Source organism: Oryctolagus cuniculus, chromosome 7, assembly GCF_964237555.1.
Source record: "Oryctolagus cuniculus chromosome 7, mOryCun1.1, whole genome shotgun sequence".
Taxonomy (NCBI): domain Eukaryota; kingdom Metazoa; phylum Chordata; class Mammalia; order Lagomorpha; family Leporidae; genus Oryctolagus; species Oryctolagus cuniculus.
Window position 1 is genome coordinate 96,084,171 of NC_091438.1, and position 24,798 is coordinate 96,108,968.

The window sequence follows — 24,798 nt, forward strand, 5'->3', positions numbered from 1 at the left end:
AAATGAAAAGATGTTTATTTTGGTGCAAAAAAAATTAATTGCATAGGAAGTCTTCAAAATGTCTGCTGATAATGTGATTTTTATGAAAGAAAACTATGCATGGATTTCAAATGTTTTTATAAAATAAGTAATTTTGTATATAATAATATATCTATATAGGTATATATATGCACAAAATATTAGAGAGGTTATACATTAAATTGCTAACATGATTATCTCTGGATAAGATTTTCATTGACTCTCTAGAGAGTCATTCATCTAAGTAAGTATTCATGGCTTAACACATGCATGTTTGTTAAATTTCAAGACTGATCACTCTGAGTGGCATAGATAAGTGATTGAAATTAGTACTAGGGGCTAGCACAGTGGGTTAAAGCCCTGGCCTGAAGTACCAGCATCCCATATGGCTTCAGATCGGTGCAGCTCTGGCCATTGAGGCCAACAGGGGAGTGAACCAGCAGATGGAAGACCTCTCTCTTTGTCTCTACCTCTCTCTGTAACTCTGTCTTTCAAATAAATAAAATAAATCTTTAAAGAAAGAGAGACTAGTACTAAATAATGATAAAACAACTGTAATGTTTCCCTTTCACTTTAGAGGAACAAAAATGCCATTTCAAATTTCAAGTACCTTACATGCCCAAGTAGTATATATTCTGCCTGATTTATGGAGGAATAATCTCCAAAAAATTTAAAATTCTAAAACAGGATCCTAAATTTTATTTAATATTGTATGACATCCTTTCTAGGAATGAAATAGTGCCTACTTGGAAGTTACTTATATAAGCCTTACCTTCTTCAACTATAAAAAAGGAAAAATAAACTATAAGGATAGAAAGAGAACATGCAGTATTCATGCAGAGCATGAGAACACTACTTGAACTTTTTAACTCCTTCACTATTTACATGATAGTCTAAAAGGAATAATCAGTTATTAATATTAGTTTAATGTATAGACTGTACTTTTAGTACATGAGAAACACACAATTCTGGGGTGAATTCTTGCTAAGTTAAAAACATTGTATCTTAGTTCTCCCACATGCCATTTCTGTCCAACATGTCTCTCTCAAATGTCACCAGTTACATATAATATCCCAAATTTCTGACCTATACTGATGACATATATCCTTCTATTGTGATGTCATCAAGTACTTTATATGGTAATATTTCATATGTGATTTTTTTTCTGGCTACTGTTTAAAGAGAACTTTCTGTTTGTGGAGTAAAGCCTACCACTCTATCAAAATATGTAACTGAAGGATTACAGTATGACTACCTGTGATTTTACTTCTATATTGCTGCCTTAAGCAGCAATGAGTAAACCTTCTAAATTATGCCGAAAGACTTCTTGTTCAAGAAGCAATATATTCTGCAATCTCATTGACAAAATTGTTAAAAGACCATCCTTGCAGTTTCTGGGTCAGTGGGGATATCACTGTTATGAGCCTAGAATTTACAGAACACTGGCAAAAATTCTGAGGTATGTCGACTTGGATGGGTTTGACACACTACTCACAGATTATATTGCATTTGTGGAAAAATCAGGATATCGCTTTGAACTAAATTTTAACCTGGAGTTTACTGAAATATGTGTGAATACAATTTTGTACTGGGTTTTTGCCAGAAAAGGCAACCCTGACTTTGTGGAATTACTTCTCAAGAAGACAAAAGACTATGTTCAAGACAGAAGCTGTAACCTGGCACTGATATGGAGGTAATAATCTTATGTTTTTACCATAGAAGGAGAATGATGATACTTTTTTCTAAAATTAATATGAGTAGTGGCTTTATATATAGACAAGAAGTTTTTTCACTCTTCATACCTTTATTATGTATTCAATAAAACTTTACCTAATATGTATATAATTATATATGAATAAATTAGTTTTCCTCTTTACAGTTTATATATCAGTGTTCAGTGTAATATTAGAAAACTTAGTTTTCTCTAACTAGACAAATGGTTTTATGTAATGCTGTTATCTCTTCTTTGTAAGAACACTGCTATGCACATAAGTTGACTTTCATAGTACAACTCAAAATATACATACATCTTCACTTATTAACAATTATTAAACACAATGATTCTTTGTGTGTTATATATTGATAAATTTAACTCCAAATTCTCCAAAATTGAGCACAATTAAAGTCAAGTATCTGGTGCCATCCGTTATAAAGCCAATTTTTTTTTTTTTAATTTTTGACAGGCAGAGTGGACAGTGAGAGAGACAGAAAGAAAGGTCTTCCTTTTCCATTGGTTCACCTCCCAATGGCTGCTGCGGCCAGCGCGCTGTGGCCGGCACACCGCGCTGATCCAAAGCCAGGAGTCAGGTGCTTCTCCTGGTCTCCCATGCGGGTACAGGGCCCAAGGACCTGGGCCATCTTCCGCTGCACTCCCGGGCCACAGCAGAGAGCTGGACTGGAAGAGGAGAAACCAGGACAGAATCCAGCACCCCGACTGGGACTAGAACCTGGTGTGCCAGTGCCGCAGGCAGAGGATTAGCCTATTGAGCCATGGCGCCACCCTATAAAGCCAATTTTTACACAGTCTGAACAGGTCAATCTATGTGACCTTTTATGTAGACTCTGTTTTATGGATTCTAAAGTTATCTAGTTTGCACCAACTCCAAATTACTTTGTGGTATTTGTTATCCAACTGACCAAAACAGATGTGCATTTGTTCAATAAACTATTTATTGATCCCCTTATTATGCATGCCGCACTGTAAGAGGTACAATGACAGGGCATGTATGCAATGGAAAATAAGAGATCACTTAAAGATTAAACCAATTTAGTTTCTGCCTGAAGCAAAATTGTTTGCTTGAATATGTATCATTATTGGAAAACCACTGGATGACCCAAGTACATGGATTGATAGCTGTGGTTTGGAAATATCAACAGAAAAGACTCCTGATTAGCAGCTTTTGTTTTTTTAGGTAAAAATTATATTTGCAACAATCAGTCATAGTGGCTTTTAAGGCTAAGCTTAGTAATGCTTATATGTAGTCCTGACAAGCTCATGGAAAGAATGGAGTAACATAAAGAGAAAATAAATTAAAAAAAAAAAAGAGGGTAGAAGAGTAAAATTGGAAGGAAATTAAAGAAAAAAAAAATGCATAGTGCAGAATGATACAGTGTTACTAACAACTGTCTCCCGAGACAGTTTGACTTAAATGCTTCCACAATGAAAAAATCATTAGAAGTTAATTCTACTTTATCACATATCACTTAGATTTTCAGAATCATGGACTTTTAGATTTGGATGGAGACTAAGAATTCATTAGCAAACCTTTACTCTGGACAGCAACATCTTTCACAGTATCATTGGCTGATGTTCATCAGTCTCTACAAAAACAACTCTAGGAGTAGTGAGGTAACTATTTCCAGCAGTAAACCATTCCTTTGCCTGAGGATCCTTCTTCTGCCCAACTATATGCTTTCACCCCCCCAAATATTTTACCCAGTTTTATGACTTTAAAATGTCTATCTCTAGCCTTGATCTCTCTTTTGGCGCCAGACTCCTTCTCTATTTAGCTGTCTACTTGACATTGCCACCTGGCATCTTGAATTTAACATAAATAAAAGAATATTGGTCTCTGTCCCTATCAACCTGATTCTTCTCCAGAATTCCCCACCTAATTAACAGCCTCGGTTGCACAACACAGAATCTAGGGTTTATTCTTGATTCACCTCTTTTCTTTACCAATATATCAGAAGTTTTTACTTCATTACTAAAATACATCCCAACTAATTCCACATTCCATCTCTATTTCTAACCTAGGTGAAGCCATTATCACCTCTTGCCTAGACAATGTCAATAGATTCTTGAGTATTCCAGATTCCATTCTTTCCCTCCAACTTCTATAATCTATTCATGACACAGATGCCTGAGTGATCTTTTTAAAAATGTAAAATACCTCATATCACTCATATTACCCATGCTTCAAATCCTCCAAAGGTTTTCTAAGTAGCATAAAATTCAAATTGTCCCTTTTTAAAAAATTGACAAAAATGTCTCCTCACTATAACTCCCAAGCCCAATCTTATTGTACCCTGTTGATCACTATAGCCCAATAGAGGTTTGATAACTGAACATCTTCAAGTTCATACCTGCCATAAAACTTGTAATAACTATTCTTTATGTGAAAACCTCTCAAATACTTGAACATAACTATTATGTTTCCATAATGAACACCCTTAAGTTTCTTCTTATCTGTTGCCTTCTTTCTACAACAGCATCATTCTTTGGTCACTCTACCTTGTAAACACTCCAGTTTGATAAATTCTCCCATTTTTAATGAAGTGTTTTCAGGTCATTGGAGGAGAGGAGATAAAATTAATGAGGGAAAGTAACTTAAGTTTGCTTGCTTTTACCTCAAACCTGCAAAAGATATCTAAATTATACTGTGTGACAGACTGAAAATGATTAAAAATATTATTCATTTAAATAATAGTCATTTATTTGTTAAGCATTTCTAAGTGCCCTGAACTGTGTTCATTTGTTAGGGTCACAAAAACACAGCAAATGTAGTTCCTGATTTGGGAGAGTTCACATGCTAGTGAGGCATAAATATAAAAGAAAATTATAGTTACATGTGAAGTACAAAAACAAAACCACATACAGATGGAATGAGAGAAGGAAATAATCAACATTATTGGGGAGGAGTGGGTATCTGAGAAAGCGCTCTAGCAAAGGTGATGTCTTAATGTATCTAAAAGGAGAGTTTTTCCTTTCTTTACCTTTAATAAATAAAATCTAGACAGAAGAACGCTGGAAACCAGCATGTTGTATCCAGTCACTATCAGCAGTTTACTAATAGCTAGAGAGTAAATGGGAAACAGTCAGCAGTGACAGGTGAAGCACTGAAGTAAAACCTTGAAGGACTTTGTAAGCCATTCTAAGGAATCTGAAATCTTCACCCTGGGAGACACCCAGCTAGCGAAGGTCAAACCTATAGAACAAAAAGATGCTCATCCCTCTCTGAGTTGTGAGAAGAGAGCCTGAGGCCCGGGGCAGGAAAACCAGTTAGTAGTCTACTCAAACACACCAGGGTATAATGGCAGCTCCAGAATTCTATATATAAAAGGAGGCAGAAGAAGCAATCTGATTCACAAAGAGGAAGACGATGGAAGAGTTCCTAGACATCAAATTTGCATAACATATACAGTGTGCTTACGTTATATGAGGGTACTTCAAAAGATTTATGAAATAACAGAATCAAAATATGTTTCTTTTGATACAAAAATTTTTGAGATCCAAGCATAATTTTTTCATAACATGCATTTTCTTTTTTTTTTTTTTTAAACTTTTATTTAATGCATATAATTTTCCAAAGTACGACTTATGGATTACAATGGCTTCCCCCCCATACCGTCCCTCCCACCCACAACCCTCCCCTTTCCCACTCCCTCTCCCCTTCCATTCACATCATGATTCATTTTCGATTATCTTAATATACAGAAGATCAGCTTAGTATACATTAAGTATGGATTTCAACAGTTTGCTCCCACACAGAAACATAAAGTGAAAAATAATAGATGATTTTTTTAAATGATGATGAAATCAGAGCAGACCTATTGTCATGTTTAATCCCAGTGAGAGTCAAGTTGGGAATTGATAATTTCTTTTTTTTTTTTCTTTTCTTTTTTTTTTTTTACAGAGGATCAGTTTAGTATGCATTAAGTAAGGATTTCAACAGTTTGCACCCCCATAGAAACACAAAGTGAAATATATTGTTTGAGTACTCGTTATAGCATTAAATCTCAATGTACAGCACATTAAGGATAGAGATCCTACATGAGGAGTAAGTGCACAGTGACTCCTGTTGTTGACTTTACCAATTGACACTCCTGTCTATGGCATCAGTAATCTCCCTATGCTCCAGTCATGAGTTTCCAAGGCTATGGAAGCCCTCTGAGTTCTCCGACTCTTATCTTGTTTAGACAAGGTCATAGTCAAAGTGGAGGTTCTCTCCTCCCTTCAGAGAAAGGTACCTCCTTCTTTGATGACCTGTTCTTTCCACTGGGATCTCACTCGCAGAGATCTTTTGCCAGAGTGTCTTGGCTTTCCATGCCTGAAATACTCTCATGAGCTTTTCAGCCAGCTCCGAATGCCTTTCGGGCTGATTCTGAGGCCAGAGTGCTATTTAGGACATCTGCCATTCTATGAGTCTGCTGAGTATCTCACTTCCCATGTTTTCCATGACTGTTCTTTGAAGACTCCTCATAACCATGGATCTTAAAAATTTTTGCAACAAACTTGTCTCTTCATTCTATCTTTTCTTGAACTCTTTGAAGTACCCTCATGTGTATATTTATAATAATTTTGAGGGGAAAATTAATTCTGCTCTCAAACCATCCTCCCCAATCCCAGGTTCCAGTCACCCTGAATACCACAATTGTCCAGGTAAATTATAATGAGAAAAACTAAAACAACAGCAGTGAGAGAAATAAGAGATATTTTAAATATAACAAGCAATAGTGAGTGTTTAGAGGTGGAGAATCAAAGAGAAGGAAGAGGTAATCCTCAGCTTTCTAAATTCTGATGCTAGCTGACAGCTGTGTTAGTTTCCTGTTGCTGCTATAACAAACTGCCACAATCTTAGTGACTGGAAACAATGAAATTTATTATTTTATAGTTCTGGAGGTCACAAGTCCAAAATGAATTTTACAGGGCAAAATCAAAGTGTCAGTATGTCTAGTTCCTGCTGGAGACTCCAGGAGAAAATCTGTTTTCTGCCTTTGCCAGTTTCTACAAGCCATTTGCATTCATTGACTCACATTCTGTTCTTCCACCCTCAATGCCAGCAATGAAGTTTCATTATATCTTCTTTACTGACTCTGCTTTTATCATTCTGACACTTCTTCTAAGGAGCCCTGTGATTACAAAGGGACAATCTGTAAAAGCTCTCAAGACCCTTATCTTACTCACATCTGCAAAAACCCCTTTGGGTATTCAGAGGTCACTATTTTCCTGACCAAAATTATCATATCATAAAACTATCAAGTTATTACAAGAAACCAAAGTCAGTACTGGAAATATGGGTTGCATTGCCTAGGGGGGAGGTCCATGGAGAGATGTGTACTAGGCAGCTAGATACATTGTGCCATTTTTGATGTCTCTCTCTTAACATCTCATATCTAATCTGTTGTCTGCTGGTTCTACCTGCAAACAATATACAGAATCTGTCCACCTATGCTCTATCATCCTCTTCCAAGTTAAGTAGTTCACCACTTTCTATCCTCTATTAAGTTCTCAACAAAAAGATCATGTTATTTTTCTACTCAAAATCTCCAATAGCTCATTCACTCTGTCTGGAGTAAAAGATAAAGTTCTGTTGCATTATGGGTGCAGCAGCTTAAACTGCCACTTGGTATTCCCACATCCCACATCTGGGCATCTGGAATCAAGTTCAAGCTATTCCACTTCTGGGCCAGTTTCCTGCTAAAGTGCACCCTAGGAAGCAGTTATTTGGGATCCTACCGCTCATGTGGGAGACCCAAATAGGGTTTCTGGCTCCTGGCTTTGGCCTGGGCTGCCTCGGGCTTTACAGGCATTTGGGGAGTGAGTCAGCAAATGAAAGATGTCTCTTTCTGCTTTTCAGCTAAACTTTCTTTAAAAAGGCAAATTTCTTATTGTTGAACCATAAATCTCTACATGGTGTGACATCCTATTTATTCTGCTTTCATTTCCTATTACTACTAACCTTTTCAGCCACACTGGTTTTCTTCCTTCATCACACCAGGCACACTGGCTTAGATCCCTTAAATATCCAAATGGCTAACCTCCTCATCTCCTTAGGTCTTTGTGTAAATGTCACACTTCAGTAATACCCCTTTTCCTCTCATCCTATATAAAATAGTAAAAAGGCCTCACTGCACCCCTTAGCATATCTATATTTCTTACCCTGCTCTACTTTTTTTTCCCCACAGCACTTATCACCTAATAACATGTTGTAAAATTTACTTATTTGTTATAGTCATCCTACATGGTAGGCCATCCCTCACAAATAAGCAAGACAGCAAGGGTCTTTTATATATTCGACACCTCTACAGTTTAGCGTATAGTATACATTCAATGTTTGTTGAAATAAATGAAGAGTAGTTAAAGTTATGGTCCCAAATGAAATTCCCTGAGAATAATTAGTCAAATAAAAATTGCTCAAGAGGCCATGAATACTTACTTAGATGCTGAGCACTGAAGAGGAGGCTGTGAAGGAAGACTGAGAAAGGAGAGCCAAAGAGATAGACGGGTAACTTGGAGAGACTGGTCTCAGGAAAAGGAAAACAGGATTTCAAAATGACAACTGCATTAAATATCACAGGGGAAAAATTATTATGGAGAAACATCTAATAAATTTCTCAGAACTCAGGGAGAATGAGTAGAAATAAATTCATGAATAATTACAGCTGCAAAACAGAATCATTCTCTGCTTGTCTATATGGAAAAATATCCCATTTCGTAAGTGTATATGACAGGTTTTCACATACAGAGGGTTCAGTCCATTAACCTCACATTTAAAAACTGATTCTTACTTTGCTTGCATCACTCCATCCATATAAGTACTGTTATAATTAACTGTCACTACAGATTAAGCAAATTTTGGTTTATAGTAACATATTCTTTAAATGTGAAAATTAATCATATGTCTTTTGGGTACATATTAGACTTTATTTTTTTTGAAAATCTGAATTAGATTTTTATTAAAAATTCATTCGGACTTGCCCCAAATGGTAGAGTTAGAAACGTGCCAGGGGATTCCAATTCAATCCCATCAAGGTGGCATGTACCAATGCCATCTCACTAGTCAAAGTGATCAATTTCAGTTCACAATTGAGCATAATGATAGGACTAAGAGTCAAAGGGATCACACAAACAAGACTAGTGTCTGCAAATACTAACTGATAGAATAAAAAGGGAGAGAACTATCCAACATGCAAAGCGGGATACACAGCAGACTCAGAATGGCAGATGTCCTAAACAGCACTCTGGCCTCAGAATCGGCCCTTAAGGCATGCGGATCTGGCTGAAAAGCCCATGAGAGTATTTCAGGCATGGAAAGCCAAGACACTCTGGCAAAAAAAAAAAAAAAAAAAAAAAAAAAAAAAAAAAACACCTAAATGAAAGATCTCTGAGAGATCCCAGTGGAAAGAATGGGGCCATCAAAGGAGGAGGAACCTTTCTCTGAAGGGAGGAGAGAACTTCCACTTTGACTATGACCTTGTCTAAATAAGATCTGAGTCGGAGAACTCAAAAGGATTCCATAGCCTTGGCAACTCATGACAAGAGCCTAGGATGATTACTGACGCCATAAACAAGAATGTCAATTTGTTAAATCAACAACAGGAGTCACTGTGCACTTACTCCTCATGTGGGATCTCTGTCCTTAATGTTTTATACATTGTGAATTAATGCTATAACTAGTACTGAAACAGTATTTTACACTTTGTGTTTCTGTGTGGGTGCAAACTGTTGAAAGCTTTACTTAATATATTCTAAATTGATCTTTTGTATATAAGATAATTGAAAATGAATCTTGATGTGAATGGAATGGGCGAAAAAGCGGGAGAGGGGAGGGTTGTGGGTGGGAAGTTATGGGGGGGGAAAGCCATTGTAATCCATAAGCTCTACTTTGGAAATTTATATTTATTAAATAAAAGTTTAAAAAAAATTCATTTGAGAAGGTAAGAGAAAGAGGTCCCAATGCAATTACATGAACCATCACCACTGCATCCCAGAGTCTGCATTAGCAGGAAGCTGGAGTCAAAAGCTGGAGCAAAGGGGACTGGCATTGTCATGCAACAGGCCAAGTTACTGCCTGAAATGCCCACATCCCATAACTGAGTGCTGGTTGAAACCCAAGCTGCTGCTCTTTCAATCCATATCCCAGCTGATGCATCTGAGAAAGTAATAGAAGATGACCTAAGTACTTGGGCCCCTGCCACACTTATGGGAGACTTAGATAGAGTTCCAGGTTCCTGGTCTCAGCCTAGACCAAGCGTCAGCCACTGGAATCATTTGGGAAGAGAATCAGTGAAAGGAAGATTCTATCTCTCCCTTTCTCTTTGTCACTCTGCCCAATAAATAATTAAGCTTCTTCCCAGTCTCCCATGCAGGCACAGGTGCACAAGTACTTGGGCCATCTTTCCCTGCTTTCCCAGGCCATAGCAGAGAACTGGATTGGAAGTGCAGCTGGGACATGAACCAGCAACTATATGGGATGTAGGAGCCACAGGCAGAGGCCTAGCCTACTATACCACAGTGCCAGCCCCAATATAGATTTTTTTTATGTTTTCAATTACTTTATTTCAGGAAAACAAAGATTTACAATTGGTGTCATGAATTCAACAAGTTAGTAATACAGACTTTCAAAAACCTTTATAGATTAACCTGAAGAAGAAAATTAATTTTTTGCCCATGCTTGGACTCAGACACATTCAGAAATATATATATATATATTTATAAAAATAAAACAGTAAACTTAATCCCAGAAATTAAGTGACAGTGTTAACATCTCACGTTGGCTTATATACAATTTCAGTGTAAGAATAGCTGAGCAATTCCCCTCCCCCATCTTACCTCCATGTCATATGATTCAATGATGAAAATTTACCTTTTCCAAAAACAAAACCAAAAAAGAGCCCCCAAACAAAGTACAAGAAATACCACTAACAACCAAGTCTACTAAACAAAAACAACACAGCTAGATGTCGTAGTTACTCATCCTCCCCTTTCCTTCAACCTCTACACATCTGGCATCTTCGTGTTATTTCCATACCAGATACTATGAAATACTATGTGAGGAGGAAAATGAAAATTCCAGGCATAATATACCTCAAACAAGTTTTGGATAACAATAGCTACAGAATATTTATTTATACAATGAAACAAAAAGACTGCAAGCTATAATGGATACAGAGTACTTGAAAAAAAATGCACTTTGAAATAGCCTTAACTATTGTCTGCCCATTAGTTTCACCAACAGCAATGGTCCAGAATTCTGAATTTTAAAAGTTAGAAATGGAATTTCATTGCAGCTAAAATGGTAAAAGTCCAGCTTCCAAAGGCATGGCATTACTCATATGCAGTTTTGGTAAGATTCACCAAGATTAGACTTTAAAATCACATTTTAAACCTACTTGAGTTTCAATAATGTTTTCAATATTCATTCAATATCTTAACATCTTAGAAAGAATTAAAATCTCTAAATTTTAACAACGATCATGTAGGGTATATTTTGTCCACTAAGTCTCCAGAATTTTCACACTTAAAAGACTTTTATATACTTATATGAATTTTAAGACAAATATTTTAAGTAACGAGATGAATACATTAAATTGGCTTTGAAAAGTATAAATGATTGCATACTACCAAAAAAAAAAAACTTGACAGTGTTGTATGTTACAGAACAAATTCAAAGAGAATATATATATATATATATATATTCAGGATGTATGTATATATATATATATACAAACACATATATATGTATATTCAGGATGTATATATACATACACACACATATATATATATATTCAGGGTAATTTTATATATATATGTGTTTTTTTTTTGTTTTTTTTTTTTTTGACAGGCAGAGTGGACAGTGAGAGAGACAGACAGAGAGAAAGGTCTTCCTTTGCCGTTGGTTCACCCTCCAATGGCTGGCGCGCTGCAGCCGGCGCACCACGCTGATCCGAAGCCAGGAGCCAGGTGCTTCTCCTTGTCTCCCATGGGGTGCAGGGCCCAAGCACTTGGGCCATCCTCCACTGCACTCCCTGGCCACAGCAGAGTGCTGGCCTGGAAGAGGGGCAACCAGGACAGAATCCGGTGCCCCGACCGGGACTAGAACCCGGTGTGCCGGCGCTGCAAGGCGGAGGATTAGCCTAGTGAGCCGTGGCGCCGGCCTTGGATAGGGTCTTATAAGATGAGCCAGACTAGTTTCAGAACAGAAACAGGACATATACCAAGCAAATAGATATATATTAAGGAGCTGGACACAGTGGTGGTTTGGGAAACTCAATTAAGATAGATAGTGTGAAAGGAAAAATAGTTTAAGAGCTCTATTTTAGATATGTGTTGAAAATATTTGTGAAAGACAATACTGACCTGGAGATGATTTCAGGCAACAGTAGATAGATAGGTGAATAGGTAGGTAGTTAGCCAGTGGCAGATTTATGACAAAATCCATATCTTGATTTCTAAAATGCTACTATGCACTATACTATTTTATTTAAATTACAAAATTATGGCATTTCTGAGTTCAGTCGTGATAAAGTAGTTAATTGATCTAGTGATTTTTCCAACTACCCTTTTTGGAGCCCCTGAAAAGGGACCCAGTAGGTGGGAGGGCTCTAGGGCCCTCAAACCCTCTTCAATCAAGAACACTCTTAATTTTGTAGGATTCTTCAGATAAAAAGAGCCAGAAATGGGGCTGGCGCCATGGCTCACTTGGTTAATCCTCTGCCTGTGGCGCCAGCATCCCATATGGGCACAGGGTTCTAGTCCCGGTTGCTCCTCTTCCAGACCAGCTCTCTGCTGTGGCCCGGGAAGGCAGTGGAGGATGACCCAAGTACTTGGGCGCCTGCACCTGCATGGAAGACCAAGAAGAGGCACCTGCTACTGGCTTCAGATCGGCACAGCGTGCTGGCCATAATGGCCATTTGGGGAGTGAACCAACGGAAGGAAGAGCTTTATCTCTGTCTCTCTCCCTCACTGTCTAACTCTATCTGTGAAATGTCAAATAAAAAAAAAACCAGCTGATCAAAATATTTATTTTATATAAATTGTGCAGGTATAACAGCAATCCAATACTGGTGCTTAAAACATGCTTTCCAATCTTTTTATTGGAATAATCTACAAACCATTCAAGTCTTAATTTTCAGATAATCTACAGGAAATTATTCTTCCAGGTAGAGTTAAGCTTCCCTCCTCAGTGCTTCTATAGTACCCCAAGCTTGTTTCTATCTTAGCAGTTATTACCTTGTTTTCTATTTATTGGATTATTATCTGTTTTTCTTACTAGGTACAATAATCAAAAATTACTTCTTCATCTCAGTGAATCTATTCCTCAGTCCACTCTGGACAAGCAAGCATTAAATTAATCAGTTAATGAAAGAATGGAAACATAAATGTATGAGGAAACTGATACTCAAAGAGGATAACTTACCCAATATCACACAGCAAGTTAGGAGAACAAAAGTGTACAACCAAGAATGATTAAGTCTATAATGTTTATTCCATTACACTTATTGTCTCCCATTTTTATTAAGTACGTGCAATCTTAAACAAGACTTTCCTTGCTCTACATTTGTCTACAACAAATGTTTGTACTTTGGTGTTCTGAAAATATTTTAGTATTTTATTAGGCCAATCAAGAGAATTATTATCAGAGACAAGAATTATTAGTAAAACTTCCCTTTAGTATGAAAAACTATTTTACTTGGCAAAACCAATGCTTGCTGTTATAAAATCTCTTTTGGCCAGGAATTTCACAATTATATTTACTATTTACTTATAAAGCATAAAGGTCTATTAAATGATTGTTAAGTTTCAAATAACATTGGAAAAAATACAATTTTCCTTTTTTTCATGAGAGCCATTTTCAGGTTTAGCCATCATTTAACACTCTAGGAAAAACAAGACTTCAGACAAGACCCAAATCTTTACTGATATGGCTCTTATCATATATTTCTTAAGCACATAAACACCAATTCCGATGTTATAAAAGTGAAAAAATAGAATTAAAGCAGTTGTACTTTTTTCATCTAATCACCAAACTCAATTTAAATTTGTGTTTAATATACAATTGAGAAGAACATAAAAGGATATCAAAATGGCTCATGTAATCCTGTTCTACTAAAGGAAAATGAAAAAAAGATCTTTCCTTCTTTTCCCTTTTAGTTTTCCCAGAGCTTCATCAGTTTTATTACTGTCCTAATGAGTATGGACTTTTCAAATGAGAAACACAGAATTGCTATTAATATGCCATTATAAATCCTTTTTGTTTACTTTTACAGATACAAAAAGAGTTTAAGTGTGTAGTCTGAGTCTTCTTTTGACTTTTGGTTTGGTATGATTCACAGAGTAGAAATTTTTTTATGTAAAGATAAAGCTATATTAAAAGCTATTTAAGGTATTTAATATTTAAGGTAATGCTATTATTTTCCCAATATTAAGACAAGATGTTTATCACATTTCTTAATAGCATATTCAATGAGTTTTTATTTTGTTTGGTTTCCAGGACTTTCACACCAGTATACTGTCCAAGTCCACTAAGCGGCATCACACCTTTACTTTACGTAGCTCAGACAAGACAGTCTAACATCTTAAAAATACTCCTACAATATGGTATCTTAGAAAGAGAAAAAAATCCCATCAACATTGTCTTAACAATATTGCTCTACCCTTCAAGAGTAAGAATAATGGTTGATAATGAATTGGTTGACATCCAAGAAGATGCCAAAACATGTTTAGTGTTATGTTCCAGAGTGCTGTCGGTCATTTCAATTAGGGAAATAGAGGTAAGTAAAAATATTGTCTTTGAAATCAAATATTGATCAATTTAAAGATAAAATGGTGAAATTAAGACTAAAGTTTCAGCTTAAAAAATTAAAGTAGCATTAAGAATGTAATAGATAGCATTAAAACTGCTTGAAGGTACACTTAAATGACTCTAAGAGTTGGGGCTGGGGAGAAAGAGGGAGAGAAAGAGAGAGAGAATATGAATGAATCTTCCATCTACTGATTCACTTGCCAAATAGCCGCAACAGCTGAGGCTGGGCCAGGCTGAAGTCAGGAACCCAGAGTTTCATCTGGGTCTCCCATGTGGGTGGCAGGGGCTCAAGTTCTTGGGTCATCCCCCATGCTTTCATAGGCATATTTGGAAGAAGCTGATCAGATGAAAAGGAGTGTAGCTTTGAACCGGTGCTCCAATATGGGATGCTAGCATTGTTAGTGTCATCTTAGCTTGCCTACACCACAATGCTGGTTCCCAGCATAATGTTTTCTTCTAATTTTTCACGAAGTTTTGGAAGTATCATCATAGTTGACAAAATAATAATGAATTATACTAGTATATGTAATATAATTAGACAAGCAAAAGTTTCACATAGCATGTGGCAGATAGGTTCTGCTGAGCAAATATCTCTGCAATACAGTGATATCCCTTTCTCCTAACTCAACATATTGACAACTGGTTTCTAGAATCAAGTATTTCAAAATATATTTTCCTAAAACTTGTAAAGACACCTTTACATTTGGACAGACCTCTAGTCAGGCCTTACTGTGCATGGAATTTTACCTGCCAGAGTTGCAATCACTTTGGGAACTCTTAGGCTTTACATTGTCTGTGTCTAACTCCAGACCAACTGAATTAGAGTTTCTGGAGTAGAACCTGAGCATTGGTACTTTTTAGACTCCCAGATTTTTTCAGTATATGGTCAATTTGCCAACGAGCACTCTAGAAGGAGAAGCTGAAAAATAAAAGTACAACTCGTCTAAAGTTAAAAATTTATCCATATTCAGTTATAAAAATATTGCTTTGTGTCCTTAGACATATTATTTACATTTTATCACTGTGAGAATAAAATGGGAATAAAATACCTGCCTCAGGTAAAAATGCTTTGGAAAAAACATTGCAAGGGTTATGTAAATTTAAGATCTATTTTCTGAATTTAAATGAAAAATAAAAATATTAATAATTTGGACTAATCAATGATTAATAGTACAAAACATTTCCATTTTCTTCAGACACAGCTAAGTCTGGGAAGACGGCCAATTATTTCAAATTGGTTAGAGTACATTCCTTCAACAAGATATAAAGAACCATGTGAACTATTACATCTTTGCAGAATAACCATCAGGACTCAACTGTTAACCAACAATATGCTTCCAAATGGAATATTTTCACTTCTAATTCCCGTTCGTCTACAGAACTACCTGAATTTAGAAAGCTAATATACATCTTTATTCTAAGTTCTTTGAGGATGCTCACCATTGTCTGGCTTTGAAGTTAATAAACTATTAATATCATGGCAGTTTTTAATGCATTGAACGTTCCGTTAGAATTTTTTTCACATAATCTTCTAAATGTAGAACTTTTGCATCAATATACGATGCTACCCATTATCTTCTATGCAGTGGGATAAATTACATGCATATTGATACAAGTTGAAAATTTATTTTGATCCAATGTTTAGATCAAGACAAAAATGTTACCAGTTAAACCTACATATTCTTTAATTACAAGGAAATTTATCTACAAAATTAAACTCACTCAAAGACAATTTTAGCTCTTTTGTTTTCAAAAAACCAAGGGTATTTTGTTTTCAAATACTAGACTTGGTTCTCTATAATATGTGGTATAGCTTGTAACACAAACATCATAACTGGAAGACAATTATTCATGGGTCTCTCGTCTCTGCCTGTCTTAGGAACAGAAGAATAAACTGCCATTTATTATAGACCAGCTTTTCAAGGGTGTTTTTAGAGCGAACTGCCTTGGAAGGTACAGATACCATCTGAGCAGGCTTGCTTGATGCTCATTATAAAGACTGGAACTCCCTAAGCTCAGAGCTCCTCGTGTGTGTGCATATCTATCTGAACCAATCTATGTCTTTGAGGGTAGGTTGGAGTGGAATTGATATCAGTATGAAACTCATGCTGGTTGCAATGCCATTACTAACAAAATATTTGTTAATGGCTAAGTGAGAAGTAGTGTGGTAGGCTAAACTGCTAGTTTGCAATAAGGATGAAAATCTCAGACTCTTAAAGAGTTTTTGACAATGAGCATTTGTCCCCACTTATCACTGTGTATTTTAGGATCTGTGTTAGTAAATTATGGCAGAAAGTGTTCATTATGGTCATACAATAACATAATAAACTGTGTGAATATTATTAATATAATTTCTAGTGAACAGAATGTAAACAGCAAAGATTCAGAGCAATATAACTAGATTATTTCCTTTTCTAAAAAAATATTTATTTATTTATTTGAAAGGTAGAGCCAGATAGAGGGAGAGGGAGGGGGAGGGGGAGGGGAAGAGGGAGAGGGAGAGAGAGAGGGAGAGAGAATGAGAATGAGAATCTTCCACCCACTAGCTCAGCCCCCAAATAACTTCAATGACTGGAGCAGGGCCAGTCTGAAGTCAGGAGCCAGGAGTTTCCTCCAGGTCTGCCACATGGTTGGCAGGGTCCCAAGGTGTTGGGCCATCCTCTGCTCTCTTCCCAGCTATCAGCTGGGAGCTGGACTGAAAGCAGAACAGCAGGGACCTGAATATATGCCAACATGGGATGCTGGCATGTCAGGCATAAGTTCCACCTGCCACGCCACAACACCAGCCCCAATTACTTCTTTTCTTTCCTTCCACTTTCATTTCAGTGAGGCATAAATTCCCTATGCAGTACAGGATTGAATTATAGAAATGTTCACACAATTAAAATATAATTAATTATAACACATTTTAAATCTCATAAATATAGAAGAAGTTCATCATATATATAGTATATTAATATTTGAATAATTCCTTTACTAGTAATGTATAATAACATACATTGGTTAAAAACATGCTATCATTGGGGCCGGTACCATGGCTCATTTGGTTAATCTTCTGCCTACAGCGCTGGCATCCCATATGGGCACCTGGTTCTAGTCCCGGCTGCTCCTCTTCCAGTCCAGCTCTCTGCTGTGGCCCGGGAAGGCAGTGGAGGATGGCCCAAGTGCTGGGGCTCCTGCACCCACATGGGAGACCAGAAGGAAGCACCTGGCTCCTGGCTTCAGATCGGCGTAGCTCCAGCTGTAGCGGCCATTTGGGGGGTGAACCAATGGAAGGAAGACCTTTCTCTCTGTCTCTCTCTCACTGTCTAACTCTGCCTGTCAAATAATAAAATTTAAAAAATTAAAAAAAAACCATGCTATCATGAAAAAAGCAAAAAGAATACCTTTAGTCTAGCATACAAAGAAACACTAGATTGCTGATCCAGATGAAATGATATCTCTGGGAAAATACTTTGTGCATTTATCCTCAGATTTCCACTCTTTTCTTCTGTCCTTCTTAACATTTTCAACTCTAATGGAGTTTAGTGAATTTGGTCTATTCATCATTTTGACCATGGCCCATACCTATCATAGAGAGTGGGCATTAAAAAGCACCCGAAGAATGTCTTCCCACTGGAATTCTGATTACTTCCATATTTCTCAACATGTTTGATGGCATCATCACCTAGACTTATATTTAACTCGCTCCCTGTACTAATTTCCTAGAGTTGCTATAATAAAGAACCACAAACTAGATGGTTTAAAATAATAGAAATTTCTCATCTCTTAGTCTGGAACCCAGAAATCCAACATCAAAGTGTCACCTGGGCCCTGTTTTGTCTGAAGCCTGTAGGGGAATTCTTCCTTGCCTCTTTCTAGCTTCTGGTGGTTGTCCAACAATCTTTGAGGTTTCATAGTTTATAAACGCATTACTTCAACTCTCTGTATTCATCTGGTCATGTTTTTACAGTTATATCTGTCATATTGGTTTAGGGACCCACCATACTACAGTGTTACCTCATCTTATGTTAATTGTATTTGCAATGATTCTATTTCCAAATAAGATCACATTTGGAGGTAGTGAGGGTTAGGACTTGAATCTATTTTTTGTGTGTTGGTTGGGGGGGAGGGAAGGGATAAAAGTCGTAATATCTTCTTATTATAAATTAAATTAGCCATTAAGTCTGATTAATAAGTCACTAGATATCCTTTGTAGCTTTCAAACTAAAGTCTTCTCTTCTTACCAGCCACTCTCTTCGCTCTCTCCTGCCTTTGATTCTACCTTTAATCCCTTTGCTTCTACCTTTAATCTTCACCAACACTATTGAAATAGCCTCTTAATTTATCTGGTGTCCATGATTCTGGTTTCAATCTCCCATCTCAAAAAAATTCATGCTGCTATGCAACTGATCTTACCAAGATGCAAATTTAATTATGTTATCCTTCACTATTGCTGTCACCACTCCCCTACTCTCAAACACATCTTAAAACTTTGCAAAAGTCTACAGAAGAATTGATACAATGTACCTAATTTTATTTTTGCCATGCCTTTTTGCTTAATTTTTATTCATTTATTTGAAAAACAGAAAAAGAGATCTTCCATCTGCTGGTTCACTTCCCAAATCACTGCAACAGCTAGGCTGGATCAGGCTGAAACCAAGAGCCAGGAATTCCATTTGTATCTCTTTACACTTTTGAATGGCAGAGACTCAAGTACTTGAGCCATCATCTGCTGCCTCCAAGGGCACATATTAGGACGATGGACTGGAAGCACAGGCTGGACTGATCTCAGATACCTTGATGAGGGGTAGTTTAACCTGCTATGCAACCAACACCTGCACTTAGCTGGGGCTGTCACCCCTTAAATATGCATCCTTTACTGCAGCTAAATCAAATTGCTGTTTCACATCTCTTTGTCTTTATATATGCTCATACTTCTATGTAAAACATCCTTTCCTTACTATATACCTGGTATATTTTAACCTTTAATTTCCTCAGGAGGCTGGCATTGTGGTTTACTGGGTAAAGTCACCACCTGCAACACTGGAATCCCATATAGGAGCCATTTCCAGTTCTAACTACTCCACTTCCAATCCAGCTCCCTGCTAATGAGCCTGGGAAAGCAGCAGAAGATGGTCCAAGTCCTGACCCTGCCACCCATGTTGGAGACCCAGAAGCAGCTCCCAGCTCCTGGCTTCAGACCAGCCGAGCTCCAGTCGTTGTGGTTATTTGGGGAGTGAAGCAGCAGACAGATCTCTCTCTGTACTACCCTAACTCTGCCTTTCTAAAAATCAAATAAATCTTAAAAAAGAATTTTTCTTTTGACTCACAGTTTATACACTGTTTGTGTGATTAATATATTCCTCTGTCAATGGATTTATCACTTATTGCTCCAAGCCTAACATTTTTTTTTCTTTACTACATCCAAGGTCTTTAAGATCAGATATCTTATTTTTGTACTACTAATACCTAACATGTTGCCTCATCCATAGTAAACATTTATTGAATTATATTTGGTCTGTGGCTTTCTAAAAGTAGTATCTACTCTAAAACTTAAGCCTCAAAGGTCAGATTTAAAAATGTACTATCAGAGAGAGTAAGCTAAAAGTAGCTTAAAAAATAATTCAGCAAAAAGAGAAATAAAACATCTCTGTGACTAAAGATATATCAGAGTAGCTTTAAAATTAAAGAAAAGAAAAATATAACTCATTATGTACCTATTAAAAAGGCTAAATTAAAAAATGACAATATCAAGTAGCAGTGAACATGAGGAACAACTGGAACTTTCATACACAACAGTTAGGGATGCAAAATGGCACAGGCACTCTGAAAAACAGCTTAGACACTCATTATAAAGGGAAATATATAAACTGGGGGCTAGCTTTGTGGCACAGCAGGTTAAGCTGATGCCTATAATGTCTGCGTCCCATGTGAGTGCAAGTTCCAGTCCCGGCAGGTCCACTTCTGATCTAGCTCCCTGCTAATGTGCCTGGGAATGCAGCAGAAGATGGTCCAAATGCTTAGGCCCCTGCTACCCAGCTGGGAGGTGCAGATGGAGTTCCAGGATCTTGGCTTTGGCCTGGCCTAGACTTTGTCATTACAGCCATTTTAGGAGTGAGCCAGTAAACAGAAGACCTCTTTCTCTGTCATTCTCTCTCTAACGCTGCCTTTCAAATAAAATAAAATAGATCCTAAAAAAGTAAATATACACTTACCACATAACTATTTCACTCCTATTTAATCTAGATAAATAAAAACTTATACTCCCACAAAAATCTGTGAAAAGTAGTTTTAGGTATAATCATCAAAATTTGGAAATCCAAACATCCTTAAGTAAATTAATACCTAAACTGTGATCCAGGCATTAACCAGTTTTCAGCAATAAAAAGGTATAAGAATAAGGATCACAAATACATTATGTGAATTGAAAGCAACCAAACTTACATGGTTATATATACTATCTGATTCTGTTTGCCAGATATTCTGGGGGGGGGAAAAAGTATGGAAAGAAAATAGAGAACTATAGGGAAAGAAAATTGGTGGGTTAAAGTTAGGAATCAGGAGATTAGACTACAAAGGAACCACCATGAAGGCAATCCTTCAGATCAATGGAATCATTCTGTATACTGATTGAGGTGGTGGATACATGAATCCATTAATACAGCAAGGCTGACCAAAAATTAAGTTTTACTGTACATTAATTTAAAAAGAAATGTACTACTTCCTAGGCATGAGAATAAGTTGCCTTTCTCCTCCACTCTCACATACTTTATCCCTAGACCTTTTTTTTTAAAGATTTTATTTTATTTGAAAGGCAGAGTTAGAGAGAGGCAGAAACAGAGGCAGATAGAGGGGTCTTCCATCCACTGGTTCCCTCCCAGATGGCCACAACAGCTGCAGCTGGGCTAATCTGAAGCCAGCAGCCAGGAGCTTCCTTCAGGTCTCTCATGTAGATGCAGGAACCTAAACTTAGGCCATCTTCTACTGCTTTCCCAGGCCATAGCAGAGAGCTGGATTGGATGTGGAAAAGTTGGGACCCAAATTAGGGCCCGTGTGGGATGCCGGCACTGCAGATGGTGGCTTTACCCACTATACCACAGTGTTGGCCTCCCTACACCTCTTTTTTAAGATTTATTTTTATTTATTTGAAAGAGTGACACAGAGAGATCTGGGAGAGGCAGAGATCTTCCATCTGCTGGGTCACTCCCTCAAATGACCACAACAGCCAAGCTGGGTCATGCTAAATCCAGGAGCCTGAACTCCATCAGGTCTCCCAAGTGGATGGCAGGGGCCCAAGCACTTGTACCATATTCCCAGGCTTTCCCAGTAGCAGATGCAGTGAGCTATATTGGAAGTGGAGCAGTGGTAACTTGATTCAGTGCTCAGATATCAGATGCTGGTGTTGCAGACAGTAGTTTAATTTGCTGCGCCAAAATGCTGGCCACTAAACTAGACTTGAAAAAGATTAGTCTATGTAGGATTTTTTTCTGGGAGAAAGATGGAACAGGCTGAAAGAATGCTTTGAGGTGTAAACTAAAGGAGTTCACGCAAACACTATGGGCATTTATCTTGAAAGGCTGAATTACAAGAGAATTTATAAAATTTTAGAGAAAGGCAAATGCAAAGAGGAACTGAAGAGTAGAACAAATCTTAAAATTAAAGAATGGATTTTCTCCCCAGAGTCCAGCTCTACTCTACAGTAAAAGGATAAAATAAATACATCTTCATTTAACTTGCTTTTTGGTATGCATCTAATCCACATAAAACAGTTTACGAAAAGTAATTTAATTTTGAGGAAATTCCAAAAGATACTTTAAAAAAAGGGGGGGGGGTAGAGAATGCAATTTCAGGGAAGAGTTAGGGAGAAAATTAGACAGGAAACTCCATGCTCATTAGAGGGACACTGTGGGTCTCCATGGAGGGTGTGGACACAACACAAACACGGACACACACAGCAGTCAAGAGCCTCAGGACCAGCTCTGGAGAGTGAGGTGAGACCAGAGTACAGCAACTGACGCCACTGGTGATAAAGCTGCAGGAAGAGTCTGGTGTGAGTCTGGCTTGGAGCCCTGTGGAAGAGAGTGTACCTGAGAACCTAGAGGTAAATAAAGGGGCACATTCCTTTCTCCCTGACCACCTAGCAGCACTGGCATACTGTGAGAGGGCAGGTACCATGTTGAACATAATGTAACAGTTGTTAACGGCTTGTGTCAGATGCCCAGCAAAAAGCCAAGAGGAGATGCCTGAGTATGGCTGGGAGAATTGAAAGGGGGCTAGGTGCTCATGATGTGGGAGGCTTCTGTGCTGGGACTGTGAAAACACCGTGGTTGCAGGGGAGGGCACATAGTGCGGCTGGGTATTTGGGCAGTCACTGTAGTCAAATCCACATGCTTGGGGTTCCCTGATTCCCTGGTGAGGGGCATTGCTGCAGGATCCATGTATATACCGAGGACTGGACAGATCCTTTGTATGGACTTGTGGCAGTGCAGACAAATATTGCACCCACTGGGGTTAGCATCCAGGCACTGGTCTCCGTAGAAGAGAGGAGGTGAGCACGAGACTACACCAACAGAGCTAATCAAACCTCCTCTCTGACAAAAAACAAATAGAGATTTACCATGCCCAACTTGAGTGTGATCTTGGACACCTCACCCTACAGCACCGAACTGATGTCCCTGGCAACACTCAGCACACACTTCTGGGTTATCACTGAAAGAACAGACACACCACTTAGCCACAGAGGCATACTCCAAAGATAAAAACCATCAGAGGGGAAAACAAAACAACAAGACAAATATCTCATCAAATGCCTAAAAATAAATGAGGAAATTCAAGATACAAGAATAAAGAAGACAACAGGAGGGCCATAAAGGAACACATACCAGAATGTGCAAATGAAAAGACTGAAGATATTCTGAAAATAGAATTCAAATAATTGGTTGCAGGGTTACTTAGAAGAAATCAGAAGCAAATCCATGAATCAAAGAAATTATACATGACATGAAGAAAAATTTTCCCAAGAAACTAAGATTATAAAGAGAAATCAAGCCAGCGTCACTGCTCACTAGGCTAATCCTCCGCCTTGTGGCGCCGGCACACCAGGTTCTAGTCCCGGTCGGGGCGCCGGATTCTGTCCCAGTTGCCCCTCTTCCAGGCCAGCTCTCTGCTGTGGCCAGGGAGTGCTGTGGAGGATGGCCCAAGTACTTGGGCCCTGCACCCCATGGGAGACCAGGAGAAGCACCTGGCTCCTGCCATCGGATCAGCGCGGTGCGCCGGCTGCAGCGCACTGGCCACGGTGGCCATTGGAGGGTGAACCAATGGCAAAAGGAAGACCTTTCTCTCTGTCTCTCTCACTGTCCACTCTGCTTGTCAAAAAAAAAAAAAAAAAGGAGAGAGAAATCAATATGAAATATTAGAAATGAAGAATTCAATAGATCAAATAACAAATGTGGTAGAAAGCCTTAACAACAGACTTGGTGAGGCAGAAAAGAGAATATCTGTGTTAAAAGACAATTCTCTGGAAAAAAAAAAAAAGAAGAAATTAGAAAAATTAAAAAGTGTTGGTGATTTATGGGATATTATCAAATGACCCAACATACGGATCTTAGGAGTTCCTGAAGGTATGGAAAGACAGAATTGGATTAGTGAAATAATTACAGAAGATTTCCCTAATTTGGAGAAAGGGACATCCAAGTACAAGAAGCACAGAGAACTTCTAACAGACATGACCAGAAAAGATCTTTTTTTTTTTTTTTGACAGGCAGAGTGGACAGTGAGAGAGAGAGAGAGACAGAGAGAAAGGTCTTCCTTTGCCGTTGGTTCACCCTCCAATGGCCGCTGCGGCTGGCGCGCTGTGGCCAGCGCACCGTGCTGATCCGAAAGCAGGAGCCAGGTGCTTCTCCTGGTCTCCCATGAGGGTGCAGGGCCCAAGCAGTTGGGCCATCCTCCACAGCACTCCCTGGCCACAGCAGAGAGCTGGCCTGGAAGAGGGGCAACCAGGAAAGAATCCGGTGCCCCGACTGGGACTAGAACCTCGTGTGCCGGCGCCGCAAGGCAGAGGATTAGCCTAGTCAGCCACGGTGCTGGCCTCAGAAAAGATCTTAATCATAACACTTTGTAGTCAAACTCTACACAATGAAACATAAAGAAAAGATTCTAAATGTGCATGACAGAAATGCCAGATTATTTTCACAGGATCTCCAATTAGACTCACAGCTGACTTCTCATAGGAAACCACAAAGACTAGGAGAGAATGGCAAGATATATTTTA

The 24,798-nt window shown here is 38.1% G+C and overlaps 1 protein-coding gene across 1 annotated transcript; it reads left to right on the forward strand.

Annotated features, from left to right (window-relative positions):
• The first annotated feature begins 1,180 nt into the window (after nt 1-1,180).
• Nucleotides 1,181-16,026, forward strand: ASB17 (ankyrin repeat and SOCS box containing 17). Its single transcript, XM_002715910.5, has 3 exons — nt 1,181-1,711; nt 14,235-14,514; nt 15,743-16,026. The coding sequence occupies exons 1-3, from the start codon at nt 1,311-1,313 to the stop codon at nt 15,947-15,949; spliced, it is 888 nt and encodes a 295-aa protein (XP_002715956.2). The 5' UTR covers nt 1,181-1,310; the 3' UTR covers nt 15,950-16,026.
• The last annotated feature ends 8,772 nt before the right edge of the window (nt 16,027-24,798 follow it).

Excerpts from the sequence above, each read along its gene's own strand:
- ASB17 (XM_002715910.5), top strand. The coding sequence starts at position 1,311 with ATGAGTAAACCTTCTAAATTATGCCGAAAGACTTCTTGTTCAAGAAGC. Across the intron at positions 1,712-14,234 it reads AACCTGGCACTGATATGGAG|GACTTTCACACCAGTATACT; the intron begins GTAATAATCTTA and ends TTTGGTTTCCAG. Across the intron at positions 14,515-15,742 it reads TTTCAATTAGGGAAATAGAG|ACACAGCTAAGTCTGGGAAG; the intron begins GTAAGTAAAAAT and ends CATTTTCTTCAG.